This window comes from Mustela putorius, unplaced genomic scaffold (assembly GCF_011764305.1).
Source record: "Mustela putorius furo isolate JIRA1106 unplaced genomic scaffold, ASM1176430v1.1 tig00000275_pilon_pilon_pilon, whole genome shotgun sequence".
Classification (NCBI taxonomy): domain Eukaryota; kingdom Metazoa; phylum Chordata; class Mammalia; order Carnivora; family Mustelidae; genus Mustela; species Mustela putorius.
This window is the reverse complement of record NW_025421341.1, coordinates 23,232,720-23,259,992: the sequence shown is the minus strand read 5'-3', so window position 1 is coordinate 23,259,992 and position 27,273 is coordinate 23,232,720. Positions and strand designations below refer to the sequence as shown.

The 27,273-nt window shown below is 51.2% G+C and overlaps 1 protein-coding gene across 6 annotated transcripts; it reads left to right on the top strand.

Moving 5' to 3' along the window:
- The first annotated feature begins 6,425 nt into the window (after positions 1–6,425).
- On the top strand, positions 6,426–26,527 carry LOC101681093 (aspartyl aminopeptidase). Of its 6 annotated transcripts, XM_004762845.3 has the most exons (16): positions 6,426–6,621; positions 15,524–15,571; positions 16,520–16,613; positions 16,701–16,789; positions 16,905–17,018; positions 17,287–17,412; positions 17,601–17,731; positions 18,008–18,083; positions 18,201–18,308; positions 19,241–19,318; positions 20,228–20,311; positions 21,353–21,513; positions 21,903–21,942; positions 22,067–22,168; positions 25,906–26,073; positions 26,393–26,527. In XM_004762845.3, the coding sequence occupies exons 1-16, from the start codon at positions 6,562–6,564 to the stop codon at positions 26,441–26,443; spliced, it is 1,530 nt and encodes a 509-aa protein (XP_004762902.1). In that variant the 5' UTR covers positions 6,426–6,561; the 3' UTR covers positions 26,444–26,527. The 6 variants fall into 6 exon arrangements, with proteins under 6 accessions (XP_004762902.1, XP_004762906.1, XP_004762907.1 ...); XM_004762849.3 differs by lacking the exons at positions 6,426–6,621; positions 15,524–15,571 and adding an exon at positions 15,769–15,792; XM_004762850.3 differs by lacking the exons at positions 6,426–6,621; positions 15,524–15,571 and adding an exon at positions 15,801–15,888.
- Positions 26,528–27,273: the final 746 nt, after the last annotated feature.

Genomic DNA, 27,273 nt, shown 5'->3' with positions numbered 1-27,273 from the left:
CTTTATTCTTCAAACCATCCAAGTACACAATGAGAGTGAGTCTTGGGTTCCAAAAGATACCCTTCTCGGACCCTCAGTGTTTTTAATAGCCCCAGTCCTTCAACTTTCTATCTTCTCCCATCTGTCCCGATAGCCTGCCAATGGCCAAGATTCCATTTGACCCTGCAGAGGGATGGGGAAGGAGTGCGGGCAGGGATTTGGGAAGCAGCTGTTGGACCACTGCCTGGATTCAAATCGGATCTAGGACTCGTGGGTGAGTTATTCGCCTTCCTGAGCCTCAGTTTACTCATCTGTAAAATGAGGATAAGAGTTACTTCCCAGTGTCGTGAGGATTAGAGAGATACAGTGATCCTATATGGCTGGTGTCCAGAATACCATGCCCAGTATACAGTAGGTGCTCCATAACCGGTAGTTATGTGGGGCATGGTATTCTGGACACCAGCCATACAGAATCACTCTATCTCTAATCCTCACAGTATTAGGAAATAACTCTTATCCTCATTTTACAGTTGTGGATACTAGGCTCAGAGAGGTTAGGGAAGTTCTCTAAAGTTGCACAGCAAGTAAAAACAATGTTTGGATTCGAACCTTATGATGGCTCCTAGAAATGCAGCTCATTTCTCTGTGTCTCTAAAGACTTGCCACAGATTGACTTGGCAGGTTCAGTTCTAGTCCTTCCTTTTTTTTTTTTAAACTCAGCCCTATCCAGGGATCTGCGCTGAAAAGTCCCTTATCTAGTGGGGAAGTCCTTCCAGCCTTCTACCCTGCTCTTCTCCCCAATCCCACTGTCCTCAGAAAGCCAAGTGAGCTTTGAGTGGGACAGGTTTGGGGGAGTCTGGCCTCCATCCTATAGGACCTGTGAGGCATTGATGATTTCCCATCTAGGGAATCAAGAAGACCATGGGGGCCACTCTGCCCCGTGCCACCTGCAGGCCAGCCAGGCACTGGGGCTCCCCTGCCAGTCAGAGAGGATCCCCTGAGCATACCCTGGCCCCAGACTGCCCCCAGCTGGCCTGGGCACCGGCCTCAGACAGCATCATGCACAAGGCAGTCCTAGAGAGACCTCCTCGAGGACTGGGACTGGGGGCTGTGCTGGATCCGGGGTCCAAGGTCAGCTGCTGGGGATTCCCACTGTCATAGCTCTCAGGCCTCAGAGCCACCCAGAGATGTTTCAGATATAATCCCTCCCTTCCCAAATTTAGAAATCCTGAGAGATAACTGTTTATCGAAATCAGAGCACTGGAGTACCCCCCCCCCCCGCGCCCACAGCAGTTAGAACCCTACCCCCCCCCAACTGTCCCAAAGAGCCTCCCTGATGCCCCTCCCCATCCAGCCTTGAAGAGCCAGGCCAGGATCTCCCTCTGTCCTTCCTAGGCTCCCCAGCCACCCTGGGCACCAGAATAGACCACTGACCACTTGCCTTGGGAGCTGGGAGGGGCCACAGCTGGTGCTGCCAGTCAGGCTGGGGGAGGGGGTTGAGAGGAGCAGAAAGGGGCACAGGGGCTGTGGGAGGGTGCTCCTCGGTTTTGTGCAACCAGCTCTCCCTCAACACCATACAACCACAATGCCCCTCCACTTCCCAGCCAGGACAAGGCTTGGAGTGCCAGATACCCTCTCAGGATGGGGCTCAGACTGTCTCTACCCCCAGCTTCCTCCCCTTCTCTGGTCTCTGCCCCCTTCCCTTCCTCTCCAGGCCATTCCTCCCAACCCCCTCCCCACCACACACTCTGACTCCACCTCCCCCATGGTCTCTGCCCTTCCCCCTCCCCCAGCTCCCTCTGAGTGAGGATGCCCTTGCTTGCTGACCCCACATTCCGGCCTCGCTGGGGTCAGAAGGGCTTCCTGCTTGCTGTGGGCTCCCTGGCCCCACCCTTAGCTCCCGGCAGCCTCTGGCAGCCTCTCCGGGCTGGCCAGCTGCTGGCCCTTTGCAGTCCCCTTCTCTGACACCTCCCCCAGCCCCAGGCCCAATTTAGCTCCTTTAATCTTCCCTGTAATCCAAGCCGACCGTTTCCTGAGCACACACTGCACTTCCCAAACGCTGGTCCCTGAAGAGGGGCGGGGGCGGGATGGCCTCAGCTCTTCCCTGCCCTAGAGCACCCCCACCCCAAGGCGGCACCCCTGTGGTGCCTCTCTTCTTCCCACCCCTAGGAGGCCCCAGGGAGCTCTGGCTGTGACGTCCTCCGCCCTTGGGGCTCCCCGTAGCCTCATTGGGAGGCTAGCCTGAGTCCTCACCTCCTTTTCCCACCTCTGGGCCTTTGTTAATGCCCTACCCTGTGCCCGGAACACCCTCTCCCCCAAAGTGCACCTCGTCCCGTAGAACTCTTACCCCTCCTCTCTCAAAGCTAGCTCCAGCCTGATTTCCCCAATTCCAGACCAGAGACTCTGGGACCAGACTGCCTGGGTCCCTAAACCTGGCTCTGCCTCTTAGCCGTGCCACCTCTCTGAGGCCTCTTCTTTCCTCATCTGTAAACCGGGATCATAACAGTGCCTGCCTCAGAGGGCAGCTGTGAGAATTAAGTGAGTTACTTTATGTACATAAAGTGCTTAGAACAGTTCTGGGTAGGTTGCAAGTGCTATTTCAGTATTAAATGAAAATTATCATTTTCTGCCTTACATTGCAATGACCATTTCCTCCAAGTTAAGACACCCATGAACTGTGAAACACGTCATTTATCTTATAACATCATTTCAGGGGAAAAAAGCCTGGCCCTGTGAAATGTACAAATTGTAAGGCATCTTTCAATTTCGTATCTGTGTGAATTGCTGAGTAATGACATCGGCAGCACACACTTGTCTCTAAGAATATATTCAGCCAGCCCCCTCATCAGTTCCATGGGCATTCATTGTTTTTTCCAAGTAATCTCAATGCCCAAGGTGGGGCTTGAACTCAAGATCTCGAGATCAAGAGTCGTATGCTCCACCCACTTAGCCAGCCAGACACCCCTTGCATTCACTGATTATGGTTGGTACATAGGAGCCTGGATTCAAGTTCTTACACCCAAATGGTATTTACTCGAGCAAATATTTTTCCTAAACAGCCAAGCTAACTCACAGTGTAGTGGCTGTTAAATGAGATGTTTTGTTTTGTTTTTAAGGCGTTAGCACTGTATTGGATATTCGACACAGGAGAACCATCACTGGGATAATTTAAAAACGTTTCTCTCTGAAGATGTGAAAGGTGGGCGAGAGCTGGTATTTCAGGGTCGAAGTGCCCTCCAGTGGCCGTAAGGGAAAACTGCAGGTTTCCTGAGGAGCTTGGGGTGCCCTTCCTTTGCTGGTCTAGGAAGGAATTCAGCCTCATCCCCGCCCCACCCCCAGCCAGGCTTTTCCAGCCCTTCTGGAATTCTTCACATTATCTTTCCTTTTACAGAGGCCTTAAGGGGCTTTAAAGAATTATTTAATAGGATACAAGTTCAGGGGCAGAGCTTTAGCCCAGGAAGGGCTATGGCCTGAATATACACTGTTTCTCAAAACCTGCGGGCCCAGGGCTCTGTGGCCCCTGCGGGGCTCTGCGGCAGGGAGGTAGGATGGAGGAATGCTGTGCGCTGGCCATCAGTTCTGCTCTGACTTGGACACTGGTATCTGGCCTGTGAGAGACCCCTCCTACTACCCACGCTCGGAAATCCAGCACACACCAAGTATAGCCCATTCCAAGTAGCTGCTTCTATGCTTTGACAGATTTGTCATTTCTTTACCCTTCCTTCTTCCTTCCCCCCTTTCTCCTTCTCTCCCTTCCTTCCTTTCTTCCTTTCTCCATCAGTATTTACTGAACACTGGCTGTGTAACACAAGCTTCACGTCCTAGGTGCTGGGGTTAAAAAGATCGATCCAACACAGACACACACACAGCCACGGAGAGTTGTTCACAATGTCCCAGACACCACATGCAGAGTTAATCCTTGCCTTTGAGTGTTTACGGCTTCTCTGTGCGGCTGAGTGGGAGGGCAGAGGCGAGAATATCAGATCCGGGCTGTCTGATTTCCCTTCATGAAATACGTCTAAAGAGGAAGATTTGTCTGGCCAGGTTTGGGGGCTGACTTCCCCCTCCTGGGCCACTCTGGTCCCCTGAGAAATACTCCCCACCTCAAATGCTGACCAACTCCCCAGCTCCACCTGCCCCAGGGTCCCTGATCTCCCCTCCCTTCCCCCACCATTGCCCATTGCCCAGGGCCCAGGGCTGGGAGTCAGGGAGGGTTGATGGGAGTTAGCTTTGCAGTGGATGGCCTGGATGGGCAATTTACTTACCTGACACTTACCATCCAAACCCAGATCACTGGCCACGGCTGGCCAACTCCCCATTGTCCAGGATTGAGAGAAAGGAGCTTTACTCTAGAGTCATTGCATTGGGGTGGGGGGAGTTGGTGACTGGAAGCGCCCAAGGTTCGTCTGTTGGGAAGATGACAGGTGGGGGAGGAAGAGCTGGTGGGCGGTGTGTGCATTGTTCCTGGGACTCTGTTGCCTCCCCGAGCTGTCATCCTCTCTCTTTCCCTTCATAATCAAACCTCTCAAATGTCTTCCTGTCCCTTCCCACCCCTTGCTTGTTCCTAATATTTCCATTTCCTCAGAATTCTTCCCAGTGGCTCAGCACAGGCTACTGGTCCATCTTTGGGTCCCCTCCACTCCTGGACCCATCTCACAGAAGTGTAATAACAGCCACATCTATGTCACTTTAAATGTTCTAGCAGCCACATTTTTACTTATTTTTTATTTATTTTTAAGGGTTTTATTTCTTCATCTGAGAAAGAAACAGAAAAAACACAAGCAGGGGAGAGGCAGAAGGAGAGGGAGAAGCAGGCTCCCCACTGAGCAGAGAGCCTGATGCAATGCAGGGCTCGATCCCAAGACCTGGAGATCATGACCCAAGCTGAAGGCAGATGCTTAACCATCTGAGCCGCTCAGGCACCCCAAGCAGCCACATTTGTAAAATTTGTAACAGGTGAGGTTAATTTTTATTTTTTAATATTTTATTTATTAATTGGAGAGAGCGCGCAAGTGCGTGCAGGTGAGAGCAGCCGAGGGAGAGGGACAAGCAGACTCTGGGCTGAGCACAGAGCCCGTGGTGGGGGTCGATCTCATGACCCTGAGGTCAGGACCTGAGTTGAAACCAAGAGTCAGATGCTTAACCGACGGCACCACCCAGGCAACCCAGGGTGAGATTAATTTTTAAAAAATATAGTATGTTAAGCCAAGGTATCCAAAATTTTAACATTTTAACGTGTGATCAGTGTTTTAAAATTGAGATGTATATTTTTTTCATAACCTGACGTGTATATTATTTTATATGTGTGGCACCTCTCCATTCAGACAGTCACCCTCCGCGGACTCAGGAGCCACATCGGCCAGTGGCTACTCTCCTGGGCAGCGCAGTTCGTTTACTACTTGGCTTACACACTTTCATTATGTGTGCTTAATCGGCTCATCCCTAAGGGGTGTGTCTCCCAAGGGAGATTAGAAGCCCCCTGGGCCTGAGTCCTCATTTCACTCCCCTGCCCCTCCTGTGGAACCCTCAGGAGGCCCTCCAAGCATGTTTGTTGATGGGAGTGAACACTGGGGATTGATTTTGTGGTTTAGTTATAGCTGTAAATGGTGTTTTATGGATTGCTCCCATAGAAGCACCCGCTGCAATGTTAGCACAAACAAGCAGCCGAGCTTGTCCGCGGAGGCAGAGGCAGAGGCCTCGGGGCAGGCAGGACTCCCTGAATCGGTCAGGGGAAATCCTCCCAGACCACAGCCCATTTCTCTGGCTTAAGAGCCTGTCGTGAACACAGCGCGATCCTGCCTGCAGCCGCATCTCCACAGAGCTGGGAGAGAGCCCTCTTCCGGGTGTGTTACACGAAGGGCGTGGCTCCAGCATCCCACCACCGGGCTGGGGGCTCCTGGGGCAGAAAAGGACTTGCTCAGGTTGACAAGAGCCAGACGCACAATGGATGTACAAAGCTTGCTTGTCGAGTGATTCAAGGATCTGCTGGCCGGAGTCCGTGAAGCCTCTCCTGCACCCGAAAAGCATTTATGGAGCATTTGCTATGTATCAGGCTCTGTGCTAGGCACTAGGGATCCAGCAATGAAAAGCAGATGTGGGCCAAGCCCTCCCGGAGCTCACCTTCTGGTGGGGGAGAGGGTTGGGGGGAAGGAAACAGAGGATAAATGAGTAAATCTTCACAAATGGACTAACGAACACACTCCCCGGGAAGGGAAACAAAGGGGTCCAGATAGAGAAGGAGGGGTGGGATTCTTCAAGTGAAGAAGTCTGTCTGCGGCTTTCTGGGATCTAGGACCCCACCCCCCGGTCAGCGGTCTCCATGTAGACATTGGCCACTAGAGGCTAGCCTGAGGCTCAGCTGCGCTGTGAGGGACTCGCTGTTTCCAACTGTATTGATGATGTCACAATGGGCCCCAGGGGGACAGGGACTGAAGACTCTGGGCGTCAGGTCAGAGGGGCAGAGGCGGGGGAGGAGCTGGCAAAAAAGGCAGTAGCCACCCGCTGCCCCCACCTCCCCGCCCCAGGCATCTATTCAGCCTCTGACAGACTCCATCCATCTAGGGAGGAGGTGAGCAGGTGACCATGGCGCTCAGCCTCTCCGCCACGTCTATTCCCAACAACTGGCTCCCAGGCTACCCTGAGGTAACTGACATGTCTTCTAGGTCTGTCTTGGGTGGGAGTGTCCCAGCCAGAGCAGGTGCCAACCTGTAAGCCAAGCATCGTCCTAGGCATTGTTGGGGTCAGTAACAGGAGGGAGATTCAGCCCCTGACCTCAAGTTGCTGGCAAATTAGACCGTAAGCGAGAGGCTTACTGGCTCAATCCTCTGTGTCCTCTCTGGGCTAGCTTTAGAGGAGCAGGGTGCTAATTGCTGACAGAATCATTCCAAATAGCTCTCTCTCTGGGCCCCCAGCTTCTCTCCGTGGTGCCCCACAAGGCGCTATCCTCAAGGGTGGCTCACCCATTGGCACTAGTGTTTTTGAGAATCTAGACTAGTGTTTCTCAGGGTGATCTAAGGACAGAATTTGCAGCACAGGTTAAAAATGCACATTCCTGGGGCGCCTGGGTGGCTCAGTGGGTTAAGCCGCTGCCTTCGGCTCAGGTCATGATCTCGGGGTCCTGGGATCGAGCCCGACATCGGGGGGGGGGGTCTCTGCTCAGCGGGGAGCCTGCTTCCTTCTCTCTCTCTCTGCCTGCTTGTGATCTCTCTCTGTCAAATAAATAAATAAAATCTTAAAAAAAAAATGCACATTCCTGAGCCTTAGCCCAAACCTTGCAAAACAGAACTGTCAAGCATGGGGTTCATGAATCTGCATTTTAGAAAACACTCTAGGTAACTCTTACCCTAAGCGTTGCCCCGTTGCCCCGGTGTTTTTCAGTTTTGGGTTTGGGGTTTTGGGCGGGGGGGGGGATTCTGTTCTTTGTTTATTTGTTTGTTGTCCTGGTTTTAAATACCAGGCAGTCGGTTGACCGGAGTGTGTCAGTTTCTCGGTCTGAGATGGGTGTTGGTTTTGATATTTTTATTACTGATGAAAAGCCATGATTCACAGGCTCCTGGTGGCTGGCTGTCAGTTTGGAAGGAATCAGAGGCCACTAAGAACAGAATTCTCTATCTTTGCGATCCATCCATAAAATGCTTACCTGAGCAGACACTGTTTAAAGGCCATTAAAATACCAGACACAGAATAACCCAGTCCCTGGAACTTTATAGACATATTTACTCAAACCCAAGTACTTGCAAAAAGTAAATAAAAGGGAAGCAAAATGAGCAAGCACCCCTAGAAATACAAACTGAAAGTAAACAGCCCTGTTCACTAAAATAAACAGGACAAATCCAGCGAGGATTAAATGACCTCTAGTCAGACAGGCTCAGAGCCAGAAATGCCCCATCCTGGCTTCAGGAGGAAGGAGACAGGAGGCCTGCCTCCATCACCTTGGGGGCACGTGCCAGGATCGCAGCCCTGGGGGTCATGGCCAGGCCTACAGACAGTATCCTGGGGGATATGGGTGCTCCCTAGCCCTCCCTGCCAGCCTGAAAATCAGGTTAAACAAGAAGTGTGCCCTAGGGGTACCTGGGTGGCTCAGTGGGTTAAGCCTCTGCCTTCGGCTCAGGTCATGATCTCGGGGTCCTGAGATCGAGCCCCACATCAGGCTCTCTGCTCAGCGGGGAGCCTGCTCCCCCCCACCCCCTGCTCTGCCTGCCTCTCTGCCTGCTTGTGATCTCTCCCTCTGTCAAATAAATAAAATCTTAAAAAAAAAAAAAAAAGAAGAAGAAGTGTGCCCTAGAAGGCCTCTGATAAAATGCACATTTCCCAGAGGTGTAGAGAACCTGGAGTCACTATTATCTGCCATTTATTCCTAATTTAGCGACCATTTATTCAGCACTTTGCTGAGTTAGGCCCTGAACCAGTCACTAAAGATATCCAGATAAGTAAGGCCTAAGGGTGCCCTTAAGTTGAGCAGTTCACTATGAAAGAAACAGTAACAAATGGTAACATTTATCATTCACTTAGGATTTGACAAACTTAAGGACAGGAACCCTCCAGGCACTTTTTAATCCTCATAGAACATTCTGGATCTCATTGACTCTTCCTAACGTCATGCAGTTACTACTGTTGCCTTTCCCCGTTTGACAGACCTGTCGACTGAGGCTTGGTGTCTGCGGTGTGATGGCATGTGGGTAATAAATAGCTCTCTTTGAAAGAAGAAGAAAAAACAAACAAACCCTGATTTGTAGTGTTTGCTGATCTCGGGAGTGTAAATCCTCCCAGGCAGGTTTCAAGCTACCAGCCCACGGTCCCTGAACGTGGAGTTGGAAAGAGGCATGGGGTGTGGGCTGGGTCCAGTATCCGAAGTGCAGACGAGGCTCCCAGCTAAGCAGGGGAGGAGCCAGCACTTGAGCGCAGGCGGGTGTGATCCCAAGCCCCGCCCCCGCCACGCGTAACCTTTGTGTTACACCGTCAGTAACCTCCATGAGACCACTGACACTGGAAAGGGGATACATCTTAAGACCCCGGAGAAGGGCCAAAAGTTTACAAGGGTCCATAAAACTTCTTGGCTGGTTACTAGCCTGTGCTTCCTCTATCTCTGTGTTTATCACCAACAGGGACAGTCGGTTTTCTTCTGAGAGCCATTGAAAAAATTTCTAATTTTGGAATAATTATCATTCACAGGAGGTTGCAAAAAATAGTATGGAGAGGTCCTGCGTACCTTTCACCCACTTTCCCTCCATGGTCCCATCTTAAATAACTACAGTGTGTGGATAGTTCTATGCCCTGTTAACTAGCATTGCCAGATTTAGTAAACAAGAACACAGGATGCTCGGTTAAATTTTGTCTTTGGGTCTTGTTTCGTTTTTAGTGGATGGATTTCCCATGTAATATTTGGGACATACTTATACTAGGAAATTATTCTTTATCTGAAATGCAAATTTAATTGGGTGCCCTGCATGTTAGCTGTGTCACACCTGTGGTATCAAGCAACCACTATTCTAATCCAGATAGAGAACAATTCTGCTACCACAAAGATAATCCTTTTTTTAAAGGGTTTGCCTATATTTATTAATTTTTTTAAAAGATTTTTATTTATTTGACAGGGAGAGACACACAGAGAGAGGGAACACAAGCAGGGGGAGTGGGAGAGAGAGAAGCAGGCTTCCCGCTGAGCAGGGAGCCCAATGTGGGGCTTGATCCCAGGATGCTGGGAACATGACCTGAACTGAAGGCAGCTGCTTAACACACCTGAGCCACCCAGGCACCCCACCACAAAGATAATCTTTATGCTACTCCTTTGCGGTCACATTTAGGCTCCCATCCTCCCTAGACTGTGGCCCAACCACTAATTCGTTCTCCCAGTTCTATAATTTTGTCATTTTTTCCCCACATAGCCTAATGTTTATGAAATCCATCCAAGTTGTTGCAGTTTTCAATACTCTGGTCCTTTTTATTGCTGGGGAGTATTCTCTGAGGGCAAATTTTCACCAAAAAATTTTAAAGATCTCATTCATTGGATAAATATTTATTGTATCACTACTGTGTGCCAGGTGCAGACACGGAGCAGCGGGGGAGCTGTTGCAATCAGGGTTGGGTTTTTGCCAGACAAGTGAGCAAAGGCAGAGTGGCAAGGCATGGGGATGATGAAGAGAACCGAGTGGATGACATGCTGGGTGGGAGGGAAGCAGAGCCTAGAGCGGGGTGGGGGGGGGGCAGGATCAATTGTTCATAGTTCTGTGTAAGTGAAGAATTAATAGATTTGGGTACCTTTTCCAGAAGCGTTCCCTATCTCACCCCCAGTTCATTTTTTGTGTAAATATCAACATCAAAAGAAGTATCCCAGGGCACCTCGGTGGCTCAGTGGGTTAAAGCCTCTGCTTTCAGCTCAGGTCATGATCTCAGTGTCCTGGGATGGAGCCGAGCCTTGCATCGGGCTCTCTGCTCAGCAGGGAGCCTGCCCCCACCCCCCCCCGCCTGCCTCTCTGCCTACTTGTGATCTCTGTCAAATAAATAAATAAAATATTAAAAAAATAAAAAAGAAGAAGAAGAAGAAGAAGGGCGCCTGGCTGGCTCTGTGGGTTAAAGCCTCTGCCTTCAGCTCAGGTCATGATCCCAGGGTCCTGGGATCGAGCCCCACATCGGGCTTTCTGCTCAGCGGGGAGACTGCTTCCCCCCCCTTCCTCTCTGCCTGTCTCTCTGCCTACTTGTGATTTCTGTCTGTCAAATAAATAAATAAAATCTTAAAAAAAAAAAAAGAAGTATCCCATCTGTTTTCCCTTCCACATGTGGACACAATTTCCAAATCAGAAGTAATACAGTTTTATGTGGGCATTTAAAAAAAGTTTTTATTTATTTATTTGAGAGAGGGAGAGAGCGCACAAGCAGGGTGAGCTGCAGGCAGAGGGAGAAGCAGACTCCTGCAGAGCAGGGAGCCCAAAGTGGGGCTCAGTCCTAGAATCCTGAGATCATGACCTGAGCCAAAGGCAGATGCTTAACTTACTGAGCCACCCAAGGGCCCCTTATTGTGGGCATTTTTAAACTGAAGGTTTTAGGGATAAATGCCAACCAACAAATTGCTTACTAAATCCGTAGGAGTTCAGAAGAAAACAAAATTTCAGTCACAGAAGGTACTTAAAGCTCATCTTTCCACCTGTTACTTTTTAAAATTTGCTATTTGGTTTTAAAAGTAGGTAATATGTGGATGGATATAGAAAAAAATTCAAAAAGTGCAAAAGGATTTACAGGAAAAGAGAAGCTTTTCTCTTACCACAGAACTTAAGCCAAAATCTCTCCATCCTAGAGTCAGTTACTAATTTCTTGTGACCACTTTTAAACGTATAAGAATATATATGTGTGTTTGCGTGTTTATACACAGAACAAACCATAACTACTATTTTGCACCTTGTTTTTTCATTTAGTATATCTTGGAAATTGTTCCCTATCAGTACCTATAAAAGTTCTGCATTCTTTTTAACCACACAAAGTACATTTAAAAAAAAAAAAGATTTTTTTTTTTTTAAAGATTTTATTTATTTGACAGACAGAGATCACAAGTAGGCAGAGAAACAGGCAGAGGTGGGGGGGAAGCAAGCTCTCCACTGAGCAGAGAGCCCGATGCGGGGCTCAATCCCAGGACCCTGGGATCATGACCTGAGCCAACAGCAGAGGCTTTAACCCACTGAGCCACCCAGGTGCCCCCCCCCCAAAAAAGATTTTATTTACGATAGAGAGAGAGAGAGCGCGTGCGCGAGAGCAGGGGGAGGAGCAGAGGGAGAGGGACGTGCTGACTCTGCGCTGAGTTCAGAGTCCCACACAGGGCTCTGTTTCAGGACACTGAGATCATGAGCTGAGCCAAAATCAGAAGTTGACCACTCAACGGACTGAGCCACCCAGGTGCCCCTAAAGCCTCCCTCCTAGAACATAACTGGTTGAAAATTACAACCTTGCTGAAGCTGCTCACCTCAAGGCATCCTGGGATTTGTAGTTCTTGATCAGTTGAGTCTTTCATGGAAAACAGAACTTGAGCAGAAGACATGTGTTGGAAACAAGTGTCCTTCCAATGACACTGAAGAAGGACATACCATCTTGTATCCTATGCACGCTCCTATCATTATGCCCAGAAGCAAATTATTCATGCATTTAAACAGCCAAGATATCTACCAGCAATGAGATACCCAGGACTGTCTTGTCATCAGGAAATCAAGATCATTTTTGCAGACAGGGACAGTACATACACACACACACACATGCACCTTCCCCTCCTTACACCATAGCTTTGGTCTTCGGTATCTCAAATCGCTCTTAACAATTATGTGACAAATTACTACTTAGGAAGCTTCTCTAACAAACCTTAAGAGATCAGAAAGGACATGTATATCAAACGAAGGCACACTGAAGTATGTGTTACCAATTGCTATGGTATTTGCACTTTAGTAGTTGTTCAGCCAAACAGAAATGAATGATGGTAGCCTCGTGAACACCAGCTACTGACTGGTGGGGAAGAATTTCTCAGCAGGCTAAAGGCAAGAAGATTCTCAGAAATGTTTTTGAGATAGGTAACGTCCCACACTTGAACCCCCCCCCATTTCATAACCAATGCAATCCCATTCTCTTTCCAAACATGTTTCCATGTACTTACACATATACATACACAAAATCCAGAATTTGGTTCATTATGTGAGTTATACCTAAATGCTCTTGCCTTGTAAGTCGTATTCTGGAAATTGTTTTTTTATTCACTCAATATATTCAGCATTTTTTTTTCCTATGATAGTGCATAAAAATTAACCTCATTGTTTTTTAACTGCCACATGGCATTCTCAAACTTGAACTTGCATTCAGATTATCTAGGGACCTTGTTAACATGCAGATTATGATCTGATAGGTTTGGGGTAAGCCCTGAAGTTCTTTATGCATATCTAGAAAGTTGCTGAGTGTTGTAGATGCTGCTGGTCAAGAAACCACACTGTGAGGAACAAAGATGTAGGGTATGGGTGAAGCGGTGTGTCAGAGCTGGCCCAAACCAGCCCATGAAAATGACTGTCAAATTGCCAGGAATTTTGTGATCCCATCACTAAACGTAGCACTCATTAAAAAAATTCAATTATGTAAACTTAAATTATATTGCAAACAGATAACAAATACTCAAAAATCATCACTTTCCTAGCTATTTTATTATCAATCTATGTTCTTAAGGTTATTTATGTCTATAACGTCCGTAGGGTACAAATCTATCCAGTGGCATGCTTCTGTGTGTCTCCTCCCAACTCCACACTCAGCTTATGTTGGCTGCTTAGAACCAGCCCCAGGGATTAATTATAGCACAGAAATCGGTATAAAGGCACACATTTCCCCAGACCTTCTCCCACACTTCATATAACCAATCTTTTTCATTTTTGCCAATCTGACAAATCAAAAATGGTATCTCCTATTAACATGCATTTCCCTGATTACAATGAGACCAAGTCTCTCTCATACACATTCCTAGGAATTTATTAATTTTTAAAGATTTTATTTATTTATTTGAAGGAAAGGGAGCACAAGCCGGGAGGAGAGGCACTAGCAGACTCCCCGCTGAGCAGGGAGTCCCGCTGAGCAGGGAGCCTGATGTGGAGCTTGACCCCAGGACCCTGGGTTCATGACTTGAGCCAAACGCAGATGCTTAACTGACTGAGCCACCCAGTTGCCCCTCATTCCTAGAAATTTAATAGTATTTCTTGTTCTTGTAAATAGGACCCTTTTACTAGCTTATTTTCTAGTTGATTATTGCACAGGAAAGCTGATGACTTTTAAAATCAAGCCACTGGGGAGCCTGGGTGGCTCAGTGGGTTAAGCCTCTGCCTTCAGCTCAGGTCATGATCTCAGGGTCCTGGGATCAAGCCCCATGTCGGGCTTTCTGTTCAGTGGGGAGCCTGCTTCCCCTCCTCTCTGCCTGCCTCTCTCCCTGCTTGTGAACTCTCTCTCTCTGTCAAATAAATAAATAAAATATTTTTAAAAAAATAAAATAAAATCAGGCTACTCTTCCTACTAGTTCAAATAGCTTGTCAGTTTTTATTTTTAGAGATTCTAGGTAACCAAATAATCTATATGTAATGAGACATTTTACTTTTCCATGTTTATAACGGCAGTAAAGCTCACCAGTTTCTTATTTCTGACTTGAAAGGAGCACTTCTGTTATTTCCCCACTAATTTCTGCAGTTACGCTTTTACCCTTTCTCGTTTTGGCTTGTAAAGAGCATTTCGTTTTGTTGTTGTTGTTGTTGTTTTAATCAAGAATGGATATTCAGGGCGCCTGGGTGGCTCAGTGGGTTAAGCCACTGCTTTCGGCTCAGGTCATGATCTCAGGGTCCTGGGATCGAGTCCCACATCGGGCTCTCTGCTCAGCAGGGGGCCTGCTTCCTTTCCTCTCTCTCTGCCTGCTTCTCTGCCTACTTGTGATCTCTGTCTGTCAAATAAATAAATAAAATCTTTAAAAAAGAAAAAAAATAAAGTGATAAATTGTTAAAAAAAAAAAAGAATGGATATTCAATTTATCCAAGGTTTATTTCACTTTCTAAGTTACCCATTTTGATGATATTTGAATTTCTCACATTAGCATGTACTCTTTTTTTGTACTCGGAAGAGCATTACAAGTTTTTTAAGTTAAGTGTCCTTCCCTTATACATTGTACCCCTGTTTCAGCAGTTGTCATTGTCCATGAATGTGTCCCTTCCTCACTAGTAGCCAGCCTCTGGCTCTCAGAGGAAAAGAATGTTCTCTCCATGACCCACTCAGCACTGAAACTTTATACCTAATGACATTTCAATGAACGGTTAGGGAATGCCATGAATTTACCCCACCACCTGTATATTCTTGAACACCTGCAGTACCTACTCCTGTGAACTGAGGGCTAGTGGGCCTCTCCCACTGCTTCCCAGCCCTCTCCCAACGTTCCTATCCCGGCATATAAAGGGCAGATTGTGCTGTTGACCTCTAATCCCTGGAGTGCTAACACGCCTGGTTGCTGGGCCTTGTTTTGGACCCAAGGGCCACCTAGAGTCATGATCAGAATCTATGACTAGGTGAGCACCTTGATTTTTTAAATTGCCACTCACCACTCTTGACATATGAATATTGGGATTGCCTCCAAGAACATGTGGAGTTTGTTTCACTTTGTCGTTTTAAGATGTGGGAAGAGTGCAGATAGGAGACAAATTCTAGATGCATCCAAATGGCCGTGTGATCTTGGGCAAGTCATTAACTTCTCTGTCCCTCAGGGACTCCCCGGGGCACCTAACGCATACCAAGGTGCGTATGAAAAAGGGCCAGAAAAGATATGAGAGTGGCTTGTTCCAGGTAGCTGGGGTCAAGTTAATTGAGCCCAAACCCCACCTCTGCCATTTACTGCCCTGGACAGGTGATTCATCTCTGTACTTGTTTTGTTCATGTATAAAATGGGGACAGTGAGAGGACAAAGTTGATAGAGCAGCTGGGAAGATAACCAGCCTTATCATAAAGCTAAAGCTCACCGTGAGCGCTCCATGAACACTGGCCCTGTTGCTTTTATTATCACAAGGGTGCCTGTGGAGAGAGAGAGCACTCTGTACAGTACTCGTCGGACCAGGTGAGCTGGCGCGGGGGAGTTTTTCCTCCTACTCCCTGACCCCGGGCAGGCTTGGGGGCGCGCGACTCGCGGCTGTACTGGCACCTCCCGGGCAGCAGAGGGCTCCCGCCGCCAACACGGACAGAGAGGGCGGGGCAGGCGGCGCGGCCTAGCGAGGGGCGGAGCAGACGGCGCGGCGGGGGCGGGTGGGCGGAGCTACCTGGCGAGGGCCGGAGCAGACGGTGCGGCGGGGGCGGGGCACGCGGCGGGTTTAGGGGGCGGGCCGAGCACGGGGGCAGGGCTAGTGGACGCGGGCCCACGCGTGGGGGGCCATGCAGGTAGGTGTCCATCGCCCGCCCAGCTCTAACTCCGACCCCAGACCCGGCTCGGAGCCCGCTCGGGCTTAAGCTCAACAGCGCGCCGAGGTGAGGGCTGTGCCTGACCCAAAGCGAAACCGAAAGTTCGGCCTCCGTAACCTGATCTTCCCGGGGGGTGGAAAAGGGTGGCCTGCTAAAGACTGGGGTCGTGGAGGCAGGGTATTCCCCGGCCAGTAGGACTTTGGCTCCTTAGTGCAAGCCGGCTCTTGAGTTAGGGGCCCGCTTGGAAGCTTAGAGCTCGGAACCGACCGGGGTTTCTGGGCTGGGCGGGCACGTGGGGGTGGGGTTTAGGGGGCCGGGCTAAAGCTCGGATTAGGAGGCGGGCCGTCTTGGAAGAGCTGGGCGGTGAGCGCTGCCTGGGGTTCTGATACTTCGGCTGGAGGGCCAGAGCTTTCGGCGGAAGAGGTTTGGCCCGGCATCTGCGTGTAGTCTGTGGGGAGAGGGACGGAAGCGGAGGTCCGAGCCCTGGAGCGATCACTTCGCAGGGATGGGGTTTGTGGGGGGAAGGTGGTTCCCGGGGCCTGGATAATATAAATCAAGGGTCCCAAACCTGGTAGGAGTCTGAGCAGCCCCTCTACCCCGCCTCCACTAGGTGGCCATGACCGGTAGGGCCCGCAAAGAGGCGGTGCAGGCCGCGGCGCGGGAACTCCTCAAGTTCGTGAACCGGAGCCCCTCTCCTTTCCACGGTAAGTGACCAAGACAGGAGAGGAGGGTGGTGGCCGGTGTGCCTCCTAACCCGCTTCCATCGCTATGAAAGGGCTCTTTTTCTACAGCCGTGGCCGAGTGCCGCAGCCGCCTCCTCCAGGCTGGCTTCCATGAACTCAAAGAGACGGAGAGCTGGGATATCAAGCCTGAGAGCAAGGTACGTGGGGTGGGGTGGGGTGGGGGGAGAAAAGCAGGTCCCTAGGCCGGGGCTCAAAGTCCTTTGAGCCAGCTGGCTAGATAATCAGTCAATCTTAACCCCCTCCACCCCCCAGTACTTTCTGACCAGGAACTCCTCAACGATCATTGCTTTTGCTGTTGGAGGCCAGTATGTTCCTGGCAATGGTTTCAGCCTCATTGGAGCCCACACGGACAGCCCTTGTCTCCGGGTGAGGAACTGAGGCTGCACTGGGGTAGGAGGGTCATCAGGGAAATATACAGCAAAAGGGAGTGGAGAGGTACGAACTGGGGGCTCTGTCCTCAGACCGGGGCTCTGTCCTCAGACCGGGGCAAACTGGTCGCCCCCTTCCTCCACACTTGGAGCCCTTCTCTCAGAGATACTCTTCCTTTGGTCCTTAGGCCTCCATCTGTCTGTCTCATGTCCAAATCCTGCCATTTGGCCTTCTCTGACTTCTCATTCCCTATCTTCACACTTAGGTGAAACGGCGGTCCCGCCGCAGCCAGGTGGGTTTCCAGCAGGTTGGCGTGGAGACCTATGGTGGTGGGATCTGGAGCACCTGGTTTGACCGGGACCTGACCTTGGCTGGACGTGTCATTGTCAAGGTGGGAACTGGGGTTGGACCTGGGAGGTTCTCACCTTCAGCAGCCCGAAGATTGACAGTGACCTTCCTTTGGGGTACCTGTGGGGAGCCCCGCAGGGAAGGGAGAGTGGGGCAGTGGGGGTGAAGTGGGGGTATTAACCTGCGGGGGTTGAAAGGCCCCTGGGTTTGACCTGGCCTGGCGGGCCACAGTGCCCTACCTCAGGCCGGCTGGAACAGCGGCTGGTGCACGTGGAGCGGCCCATCCTTCGCATCCCACACCTGGCCATCCACCTGCAGCGCAACGTCAACGAGAACTTCGGGCCCAACATGGAGATGCACTTGTGAGCCTGGGGCCAGGGCTGTGGTGACCGGGAGGGATGGCTGTGGCACCAAGTGATGGCAGGGTTCCTGTGGGACCTGGGACTGCACTACCTCATGGTGGCCACAGCCAGGTTCTACTCTTGGGACCCAGCTGACGATACCAGCAGGCCCTCTTAGCTGTACCATTTGGGAAGCTGGGATTCGAGGTACAGGGACAGTTCCCATGGGGAGATCTGAGCTCAGGGGTGTCGTGCCCTCCAGCTCGCCCCACGCTGCCCTCATGTGTCTCCCCACAGAGTCCCCATTCTTGCCACGGCAGTCCAGGAGGAGCTGGAGAAGGGGACTCCGGAGGCTGGGCCTGTCAGTGCTGCTGTAAGAGTGTCCCCTGCTCCTAGGAAGGGGGGCGGAGGGGGAAAGGACTGATTCCCTGGAGAAAGGGAGGATGGAGAGAGCAGACCTCCTTCCTCCCAGCATGCTTTTGCCCTGCAGGATGACCGGCACCACTCGGTCCTCATGTCCCTTCTCTGTGCCCATCTGGGACTGAGCCCCGAGGATATCTTGGAGATGGAGCTCTGCCTTGCTGACACCCAACCCGCGGTAACGCATGACTGCAGGGACTCACGGGTGGGGATCGCGGGGATCCTGGCCTGCCCCGGTATATCCCACTTCAGCCAGTCCCCTAGTTACTCTCATCCCTCTTTTTCCCCAGTAGACACCATGTTCCTCTGCCTCCAGGCCAGTGGTTCTCAAAAGGTCACTTTCGTCCTCCGACCTACCACCTTGGATCCGTGTGTGGGCCCTGGAGATCAGCCCCTCCACAGATTTTATTTTTCCCCACACCTTGTAGTTTTTGCTATCGGGGCTCGCTGTGTTCTTTGAAGATTTTATTTGTTTATTTGACAGACTGAGATCACAAGTAGGCAGAGAGGCAGGCAGAGAGAGAGGGGGAAGCAGGCTCCCCGCTGAGCAGAAAGCCCAATGTGGGGCTTGATCCCAGGACCCTGGGATCATGACCTGAGCCAAAAGCAGAGGCTTTAACCCACTGAGCCACCCAGGCGCCCCTCGCTGTGTACTTTGAACCGACCCTGGCCCTGCCCCTCTGAGGGCAGAAGGCCTGGATGCAGCCCCCCTTTTTCTAGAGCCTGCCTTCAAGTCCCTCCCAGTTGTGAAATCTTCGGACATTCGGTCCTGTTTGAATGTGCGCTGTTTCTGGGCTGGTCCCCTCTTCTGTTTATTTCCTTAGCTTTTCTTGTGTCCATTCAGCTCCCTTTTCCCGGTCCCATGGGAACTGGTGGGAAACATAGACGTCACCCTCCCATCTCTCAGCTCCTGCCCAGCTCCATTCCCCATTGTCAGCTCAGCCCTACCCAGCAGGGTCCCCGTCCCCTCAGCTGGGGGGCGAGGGGCAAGGCACAAGTTTGCACACAGAGCCAAGGAGGCTCACTCCAACCCAGGCCTCTGGGAGCAGGGAGAAGCACGTGAGTTGGGACGGAGGGTTGAAGATTGGGCTGATTGTCCCATCTTTCTAGGTCCTTGGTGGTGCCTATGAGGAGTTCATCTTTGCCCCTCGGCTGGACAATCTGCACAGCTGCTTTTGTGCCCTGCAGGTGAGGAGGGCAGTGGGTGCACCCCAGACGGGGTATACGGCCAGGAGAACCAGTGGTCAGGGGACTGCCTCAAGGCCCAGCAGGTCCTAAGAAAGCCACTGGCCACCTCCTCCGTCTGCTGGTGTTAGGTGGACCATGGGGAGGGGCCACGGCTGAGGTTGGGGAAGGTTGAGAGGCTGGCTGGGGTGTCACGGTGTCTCCTAACCATGAAGCAGAGGCTTTCAGGGAGAGGTCTTAGGGCCTCCTAAGGCAGCATTGCCCCCTTCCCTCTGCTCACCCTGCCCTCTATGCCCACCCAGCCTTCTGTCTGTGCCTTGGGGTCTCTGTGGGGCCTGTCTCAATCCCTTCTGGTCACCTTAGAGTCCTTGCCTTCTTTCTACTCTAGGCAGTTCTATTTCTTCCTTTCCTCCTGCTCTCTCTCTTTTCATACCTCTCCCTCCTGCCCCCATCCTATTCTCAGAGACAGGCTTTGGGCTATACTGGAGACCAGGGCTGAGCCTGGGACCTGTGTCAGCTCCTGCAGCCAGCCAGCTGTGTCCCCCTGATGGAGTCCCTGTCGCCTCTGTGGACCTTGATCTTTTCACTGGAGCCGACCAGTTTATGTGCTCTGTGTGGAGGTTTTGACTTCTCAGGCTTCTCCATTCTACTTCTGCATTTTATTCAACCTTCTGCCTTTCACATAGGCAGGGATGGGAGCACACCTCAAGGGGGGATTTCTCCTAGCCCAGCTGAAAGGGTCTCCCGTGTGCCAAGCAGAGCCCTAAGAGACGAAGGCCAGTCCGAGTCCCAGCCCGCTTCAGTACGGCCGCAGTGACAGAAAGGCAGGCGGGGAGCATGAACCTGCCAGGTGCTGCTGGGCGGGGTTATGGAAGAAGGAGTGAGAAGGATGCTCTTGCTCCCCCCAAACAGGCTTTGATCGACTCCTGTTCAGCCCCTGCCTCTTTGGCCGCGGAGCCCCACGTGCGCATGATCGCGCTCTATGACAACGAAGAGGTACGTGGAGGGCTCTTTGGAGGGTCGCTTGTGTGAAGCTTCCCGCAGCTGGCTCGTGCCAGGCACCCGCTGTAAGCCAGGGCTGTTCTAGAAGCCACAAAGATGGGAAGGCCCTGCCTGTGCTCCCTTAGCCCTTGGCTGCCCTGGCTCAGCACGAGTCTGCTTCTGGAGGTGTGACTGTACCGCCCACATTGCTGCGTGTGCCACACAGTGAGCTCCTGGAGGACAGGGACTCTGCCCTCCATCCTGAAAGCCCAGGGCTTAGGGCATGGTGGGGCCTGGCTCTGTGCGCTCCCGTGAGATGCCCTCTCAGGTCCCAGATCCTGAGCAGACGAGTCCTTCTCTCCCCTGGGATTGCACAGGTCAGAGGGAGCAGTTCAGGACAAGTCTTTGCTGTCTGGAGCCCTCGGCTTCCATCTCGGGATCCAGGCTGGCTGGCTGTTCCATCCCCCGCCATTGCCATCTTGTCTATACTGAGAGAGGAGGATGAGAGAAAGGGTGGAGGGAGAGTCCGTGCCCAACCTTTTAAGGTGCAAGCGGAAGGTGGCGTTCCTCGCTACCTGTGTTCCACAGAACTCCATCGTCCTGGCCATGTTTAGCTGCACGGGAAAGCTAGGAGTGTCCTCTCTCACTGGGTAGTCCCGTGCTTAGCTCCAATCTGAGTGTTTTCTTGTGCAGGATAGTGTGGATAGTTAGTAATCTCTGTTACATGCATAAAAGATGATCGATTGGCCAGCGCGGTGGGGCACATCTGAGCCCCAGATGTGAAGGTCAGGAGAGGAGGAGGGGAGGCAGGTGCAGGAAGCCCCCAGAAAGTTCTCTTTCTGCCCCAGGCGTGACATAGGATTTGTCCAGCCCCCACCCACCATCAGGTTTTCAGGGGCACAGCACTGGGGAGGTTGCTCGCAACACCCCGCATTCCTCATCCCCGGAGTCAGCAGGGTCCCGGGCCAGTGGTGGTCCCAGGCGTGGGGCCCCTCTCCCTGGCTTCCAGCTCTGCTGCCGAGCCCAGACCCCAGAGCCAGTCTCTGTTGTTGGCAGGTGGGCTCCGAGAGCGCCCAGGGGGCCCAGTCGTTGCTGACAGAGCTGGTGCTGCGCCGGATCTCAGCCTCATTCCAGCACCTGACGGCCTTCGAGGAAGCCATCCCCAAGTCCTACATGATCAGTGCAGACATGGCCCATGCCGTGCACCCCAACTACCTGTGAGTCTGCCGGGCCAGGCGTGCAGTCTTCACAGCTGCTGACCCAGCGGAACCTGCCTGCAGGCTCCACCCCAGCCCCAGGCCCCAGCCTCTCTCCTTTCCCCTTCACCTTCCCCCTCATTCTGGTAGGAAGGTCAGTGGTGGCTTCCCTCAGACAGCGCCAAGACCCAGGTGGGTCAAAGTCATGTAACACCCAACCCGGGTGTGTTGAATAGACTACAGACTTCTTTGCGCCTCTGCTAGAGGCTGCCTGGGACACTGTGTTCGGCATGTGTCTCAGGTCCCACCGCACTGGGTGGGAAGGAATGTTGTCCAGGGATAGATGGAGGCGACTGTTGGGGGGCCCACCACCTGTGTGCCATCCCCATCCTTGACTCGGTTTCCTACAGGGACAAGCATGAGGAGAACCACCGGCCCTTATTCCATAAGGTGAGATGCTCCTGTTTCTCTGTAGGGACTTAAAGGCCTGCCTGGTTCTGGGCACCGTCTCCTTCCCTGTGGGCCTGCCCGCCGTGTGTGCCTCACCCAGGCTTCCTGGTTTCCCCCTCCCCAGGGCCCTGTGATCAAGGTGAACAGCAAGCAGCGCTACGCCTCAAATGCAGTTTCAGAGGCCCTGATCCGAGAGGTGGCCAATAAGGTCGGGGTGCCCCTGCAGGTGAGGCCGGGCCCTGCCTGTGAGGACAGGATGGGGGGAATGCGGTAGTGGGGGGCATGAGCAGATGGGCCCCCATGGAAGGTGAAGTGCCTGGGAGCCCACCTTTGGTGGATGGAGTTCCAGTAGAGAAGAATGGGTTTTGGAGCTGGGCAGAGCTGGGATCCGTGCTGGGTGTGCTGTGGGGCTAGGCGCTCGTTTCGCAGAGTCCGTTTCCACACCTTGTAAAATGAGGCTGATGATGATGCCTCTTCTGGCTTTGTGTGAGATCTGAAGGTACAGTGTGCTCATGGCACGTGGGTTTAGTCCTTTCTTCCCATCCAGTTCCCCGTATCTGTCTCCCATACCCTGGGCTCCTCCATAAGTGAAGTTCAGGGCCGGGGAGACTGGAACTCCCACCTGCTCATTTTCATTCTTGCTGTGGCAATGGCGCGGGTTGTCAGAGATAGGTGGAGATAGAGCTATGAGGGACTGGGGTGCAGGGGGTCTGGTGACACATAGCAAGCAGAACCTGGTGGGTCGGGACTAGGGCCCCAGCCTCCTGTCTCCCAGCTCAGGGCGCTCTCTGCCACACACCTCCCCCTCCCTGCCCCATGTAGACCTGACCTTTCCCTTCTCTGGGAAGCCTCTCTGAGGAAGTGACACTTGGAGCTGAGACTTGACTACCCAGGAAGAGGCAGCTGTGGGCAAGTCTGCAGGGACAGCATCCCCGCAGAGGAAATGAGTGCAAAGGCCCCCAGGGGCACAGGAGCGCTCCCTCGGCCTCAGGGGACAGAGCAGCCTCGGGACAGAGTGAGAAGAGTAGAGGCGGGGCAAGGGGAGGGGTGCTGGGGAGAGAAGCCTGCTCAGCCTGTCAGCCTGGTGGGCAGGGCCTTCTAAGCCATGGAGGAGGGTCTGTGCGTTCTAAGGCAGTGAGGAGACATTGGGGGAATTTCTTTAATCAAACTCAAAGCAGAAGCAGGACATGTATACTTTAAAAATTCAGGAAACAAATGCAAATAAGAAAACATAAACCCACAGAAATTAGCATATATGCTTCCAGTTTTTTTTAATACATATATATTTAATACCCATTTTATAAAAAGTTTAATTGTTTTGAATATGTTGTTTGCTTCTTCTTCACTCTGTATTCTCTACCTTTTCATCTAGCACACTTTTGGTTCAGTAAATTTGTATCTAATCCTAATGCACAGATCATTTGGGGTTTTTTTTTGTTTTTTTGTTTTGTGTTTTTTTGAGTAAGGTCTGCGCCCAACATGGGGCTTGATCTCACAACCCCGAGATCAAGAGTTGCATGTTCTACCAACTGAGCCAGCCAGGCACCCCCAGATCAATTTCAGCTTTCCCTAGTTATCTCCAAAATATTCTTGGGGCACCTGGGTGGCTCAGTCGTTAAGCATCTGCCTTTGGCTCAGGTCATGATCCCAGGGTCCTGAAATCGAGCCCCTCATGGGGCTCAGTGCTCAGCCTGTTTCTCCCTCTACCGTTTTCCCCTGCTTGTGTGCGCTCTCTCTCTGAAAAATAAATAAAATATTTTAAAAATAATAAAAAAAGAAAATAACGTCAACTTGGGGTGCCTGGGTCATGCAGTTTGTTAAGCATTGACCTTTTGGTTTTGGCTCAGCCTCTGATCTCAGGGTCATGAGATCGAGCCCCGTGTTGGGCTCTGCATTCATCGGGGAGTGTGCTTGGCCTGTCTCCCTCTCCCTCTGTCCATCCTGCTCGTGCACTCACTCACTTTCTGTCTCAAATAAACAGATAAATCTTAAAAAAAATAAAAGAACATTGACTTGTTGAAGAAATGTAGGCTCATCATCCCACATAATGTCTCACTTTCTAGCTTTGTCTGGTTGTTTCCTGGTAGTGTTATTTAGCTGGTGCCTCTAAGCCCTGTGTTTCCTCTAAATTGGAATTCATACCCAAAGGCTTGGTAGCTTCAGGTTAGATATCTTTGGGCAGCCATCATGACCCGTGTGTCCTTCATGCTGGATTATACACGTATTACCTGGGTGATCCACCCTTAGTGACAGTAAGATCGAGCACGTGACTGGGGTGTCCTCCAATCCCACCATCATAGGAGGGCTTTTTCCCTTTGGCTGGGCGGTAACCTGTACCAATGTTGAGTCCCCTATCCACCAGACACCTGATGGTTTTGACACCCATTGATAATCCTTGCCGAAATCAATAATTTCGTTCCCCCAGTTCATCCCTTCTACGAGTCTTCCCTTTTGCAGATATTAGCGGCTATTCTTCTGGGAGGCAGAACTTTGTGCCCATCCACTAGGGCTGTTTGGTTATCATGACATATGGTTTCTGTCTCCCAACTATTGGAAAGACCCAATAGTTGCTCGTTCTTTCCCTTAAATAACCAGTTTTCAAGGTGTGGTATGTTAATAGCCACTCCAAATGGGGACACATAGGGGTTTCTTTCTTTTCCTTTTCTGATATTAAATCAGATTTTTATTGGTTCAGGGTGGATCCAATGGCATGTACTAATTTTTTTTAAAGTTAACTGATTTTTTAAAAAAAGATTTTATTTATTTATTTGATAGAGATCACAAGTAGGCAGAGAGGCAGGCAGAGAGAGAGGGGGAAGCAGGCTCCCCACTGAGCAGAAGGCCTGATGTAAGGCTCAATCCCAGGACCCTGAGATCATGACCTGAGCCAAAGACAGAGCCTTAACCCACTGAGCTACCCAGGCACCCCTAGTCATTTTTTTTCAAAGATTTTATTTATTTGAGGGAGAGTACGCATGTGCAGAGGGAGGGGCGGAGGGGGAGAGACAGAATCTCAAGGAGACTCCCCACTGAGCATGGAGCCCAGCACATGGCCCTGAGATCCCATGACCTTGAGATAATGACCCAAACTGAAACCAGGAGTCAGATGCTTAACTGACTGAGCCATCCAGGCACCCCTGTAGTCACTTTATTTCACCCTCAGATGATCATAACTTTGCCAGATGGGAGTCCTTTCAACACGTGTCCTTTGACAGGACTCTCGAAGTGTTCTTGCTTTCTATTCAGCAGGAAATTGCAGGCTCATCTTGTTCATTTTTCTCCCCAAGCGTGGCAGCTTTGGAAGGATGGGGATTTTAGAGACTGTGGTCTAGCACCATGGGACTGTTCATTGTTATCACGGGAGACAGTGCTTTGGGGTCATTTTTGTTGACATAGCTGGAAAAAAATACGTATTTTTTGGAAACCATGAGTTAATACTATAATTCTTATTCAAAAAAATAATAGTTACTACTTAATTATCTAGTTTTATAATTCTTTGTTCCCTTACACTGAAAAATCTTAACACTAAACGTCATATTATGATTTTTTTACTTATTTCTGTACCAGAATATAAACAGAATGGTTTCAGCATGCCACAGCAATATTTCTGCAAACCCTGAAACTGCTGAATGATTGTTGTGTGTGTATGGGGGCAGGGAGAGAATGTATGTTAAGCAAGAGGCTGATAAAAACGGTACATTTATTATTATTATTATTATTATTTTAATTCCCCTCCCTGCTATGTGGAGAATGGATTCTTAATGGAAGGCAAGATGGTGGTAGCTGGAATTAGAGTGGCAGTAGTTCAGATGGAGAGAATGGGACCAATCCAGAATATTCTGTGTTTTGGGCCTGCCATTTAATGTAGGCTTCCTGTTCCCATCTGCTCTCTGAGGCAGCCCCCACCAGTGGGCACCTTTCAGCCCCTCTTTGTGGTGAAAGAGCCTCTCCTTCCCTCCCTAGGATCTCATGGTCCGGAATGACTCTCCCTGTGGAACCACCATCGGACCTATCTTGGCTTCTCGGCTGGGGCTGCGGGTTCTCGATTTAGGCAGCCCCCAGCTGGCCATGCACTCTATCCGTGAGACCGCCTGCACCTCGGGAGTACTCCAGACCCTCACTCTCTTCAAGGTGACTCCCGCCTCACTCGTCCTCGGGACACCTGGGCATGTCGCTGTCTCTCGGGAGCCAGTTTGGGTGACGGGAGCTGGCTGTCTGGGGGCTACCATGTAGGAAAGGAAGGGTCCCCCTTCTCCAGGCACAGGGGCCCTGATCAGCCTCCAGCGGATAATGAGAGGACGGGGGTGGGGGGATGGGAGGACTGGGGCAGTTGTCAGGTGCCGGTGAACACCGTGCCTCTCTGGCTGGGCCGTGTTGGCAGGAGGTGTGCCAGAGGGCACCCCCAGCTGACCACCACTGATTCCAGATCCCATGTTGCTTTCCATTTTAGGGCTTCTTTGAGCTGTTTCCTTCTCTGAGCCGTAACCTCTTAGTGGATTGAGGCCTCTTGGAAAGACTTCTCTTGTGCTTGAGAAGTGATCAGCTGAGCTGAAGCTGGAGTATTAAAGTGGATTTCTCACTCAGACTCCTTCTGTGGTGCTTATTTTGGAGACCAAGCGTGGGAGTTGAACCTGGCTTGACTTCTGGAACCAGAACAGAGGGGACGGGAGGGCGCAGGTAGAGGAGGCCCCAGCTCTGGGCACAGGATGGAGGCCTGATCTCAAATAATCCTTTCTTCAAGGCCATGTCTGAAGTCAGAGGCAGGTAGGTGCGTCCACAGCTGGAACGTCCTTCTCCCATCCCTGGTCCTCTCTTCTGGGAAGTGGCCTCAGTGCTCCGCCATTTCCAGAAGAGTCCAGGACTCCATCTCAATGCCGTGAGGTCTCCACACTCAGCGTGAGGCCCAGGCACTGTTCCCCTCCCTGCCCCTCTCAGTCTCATAAACTTTTATAAGCAGTCTCTGATTATTCAGTGTTTTTTTTCTCTGGTTAATAATTTCCTGTCGTTTCTGTCTGTTCTCCTTTCTCTTTTTTCCCCTCCTTCCTTCCTCTTTCTCTCCCTCTTCCTCCTCCTCCATGCCCTCCTCCTCCTCCTGCTCCTCCTCTTGGGTTTGTTCATCCTTTTTTGCTTTACAGTTTGCCTAACTAATGGCTTTCCCCCAGAGCACCCGCAGTCTTACATGTTAGTTTAAGTGTGCTGGTGATGGACACTGGCACAGGACACTGGGGTTACCAGCCTTTCCGCGGCAGGCTGCTTTGGAACCGAGCGCCCCCTAGTGTCGATGGGGTCCTAGGATTTCCACATCTCAGAGACCAGGCGGTGGCCCTTGAT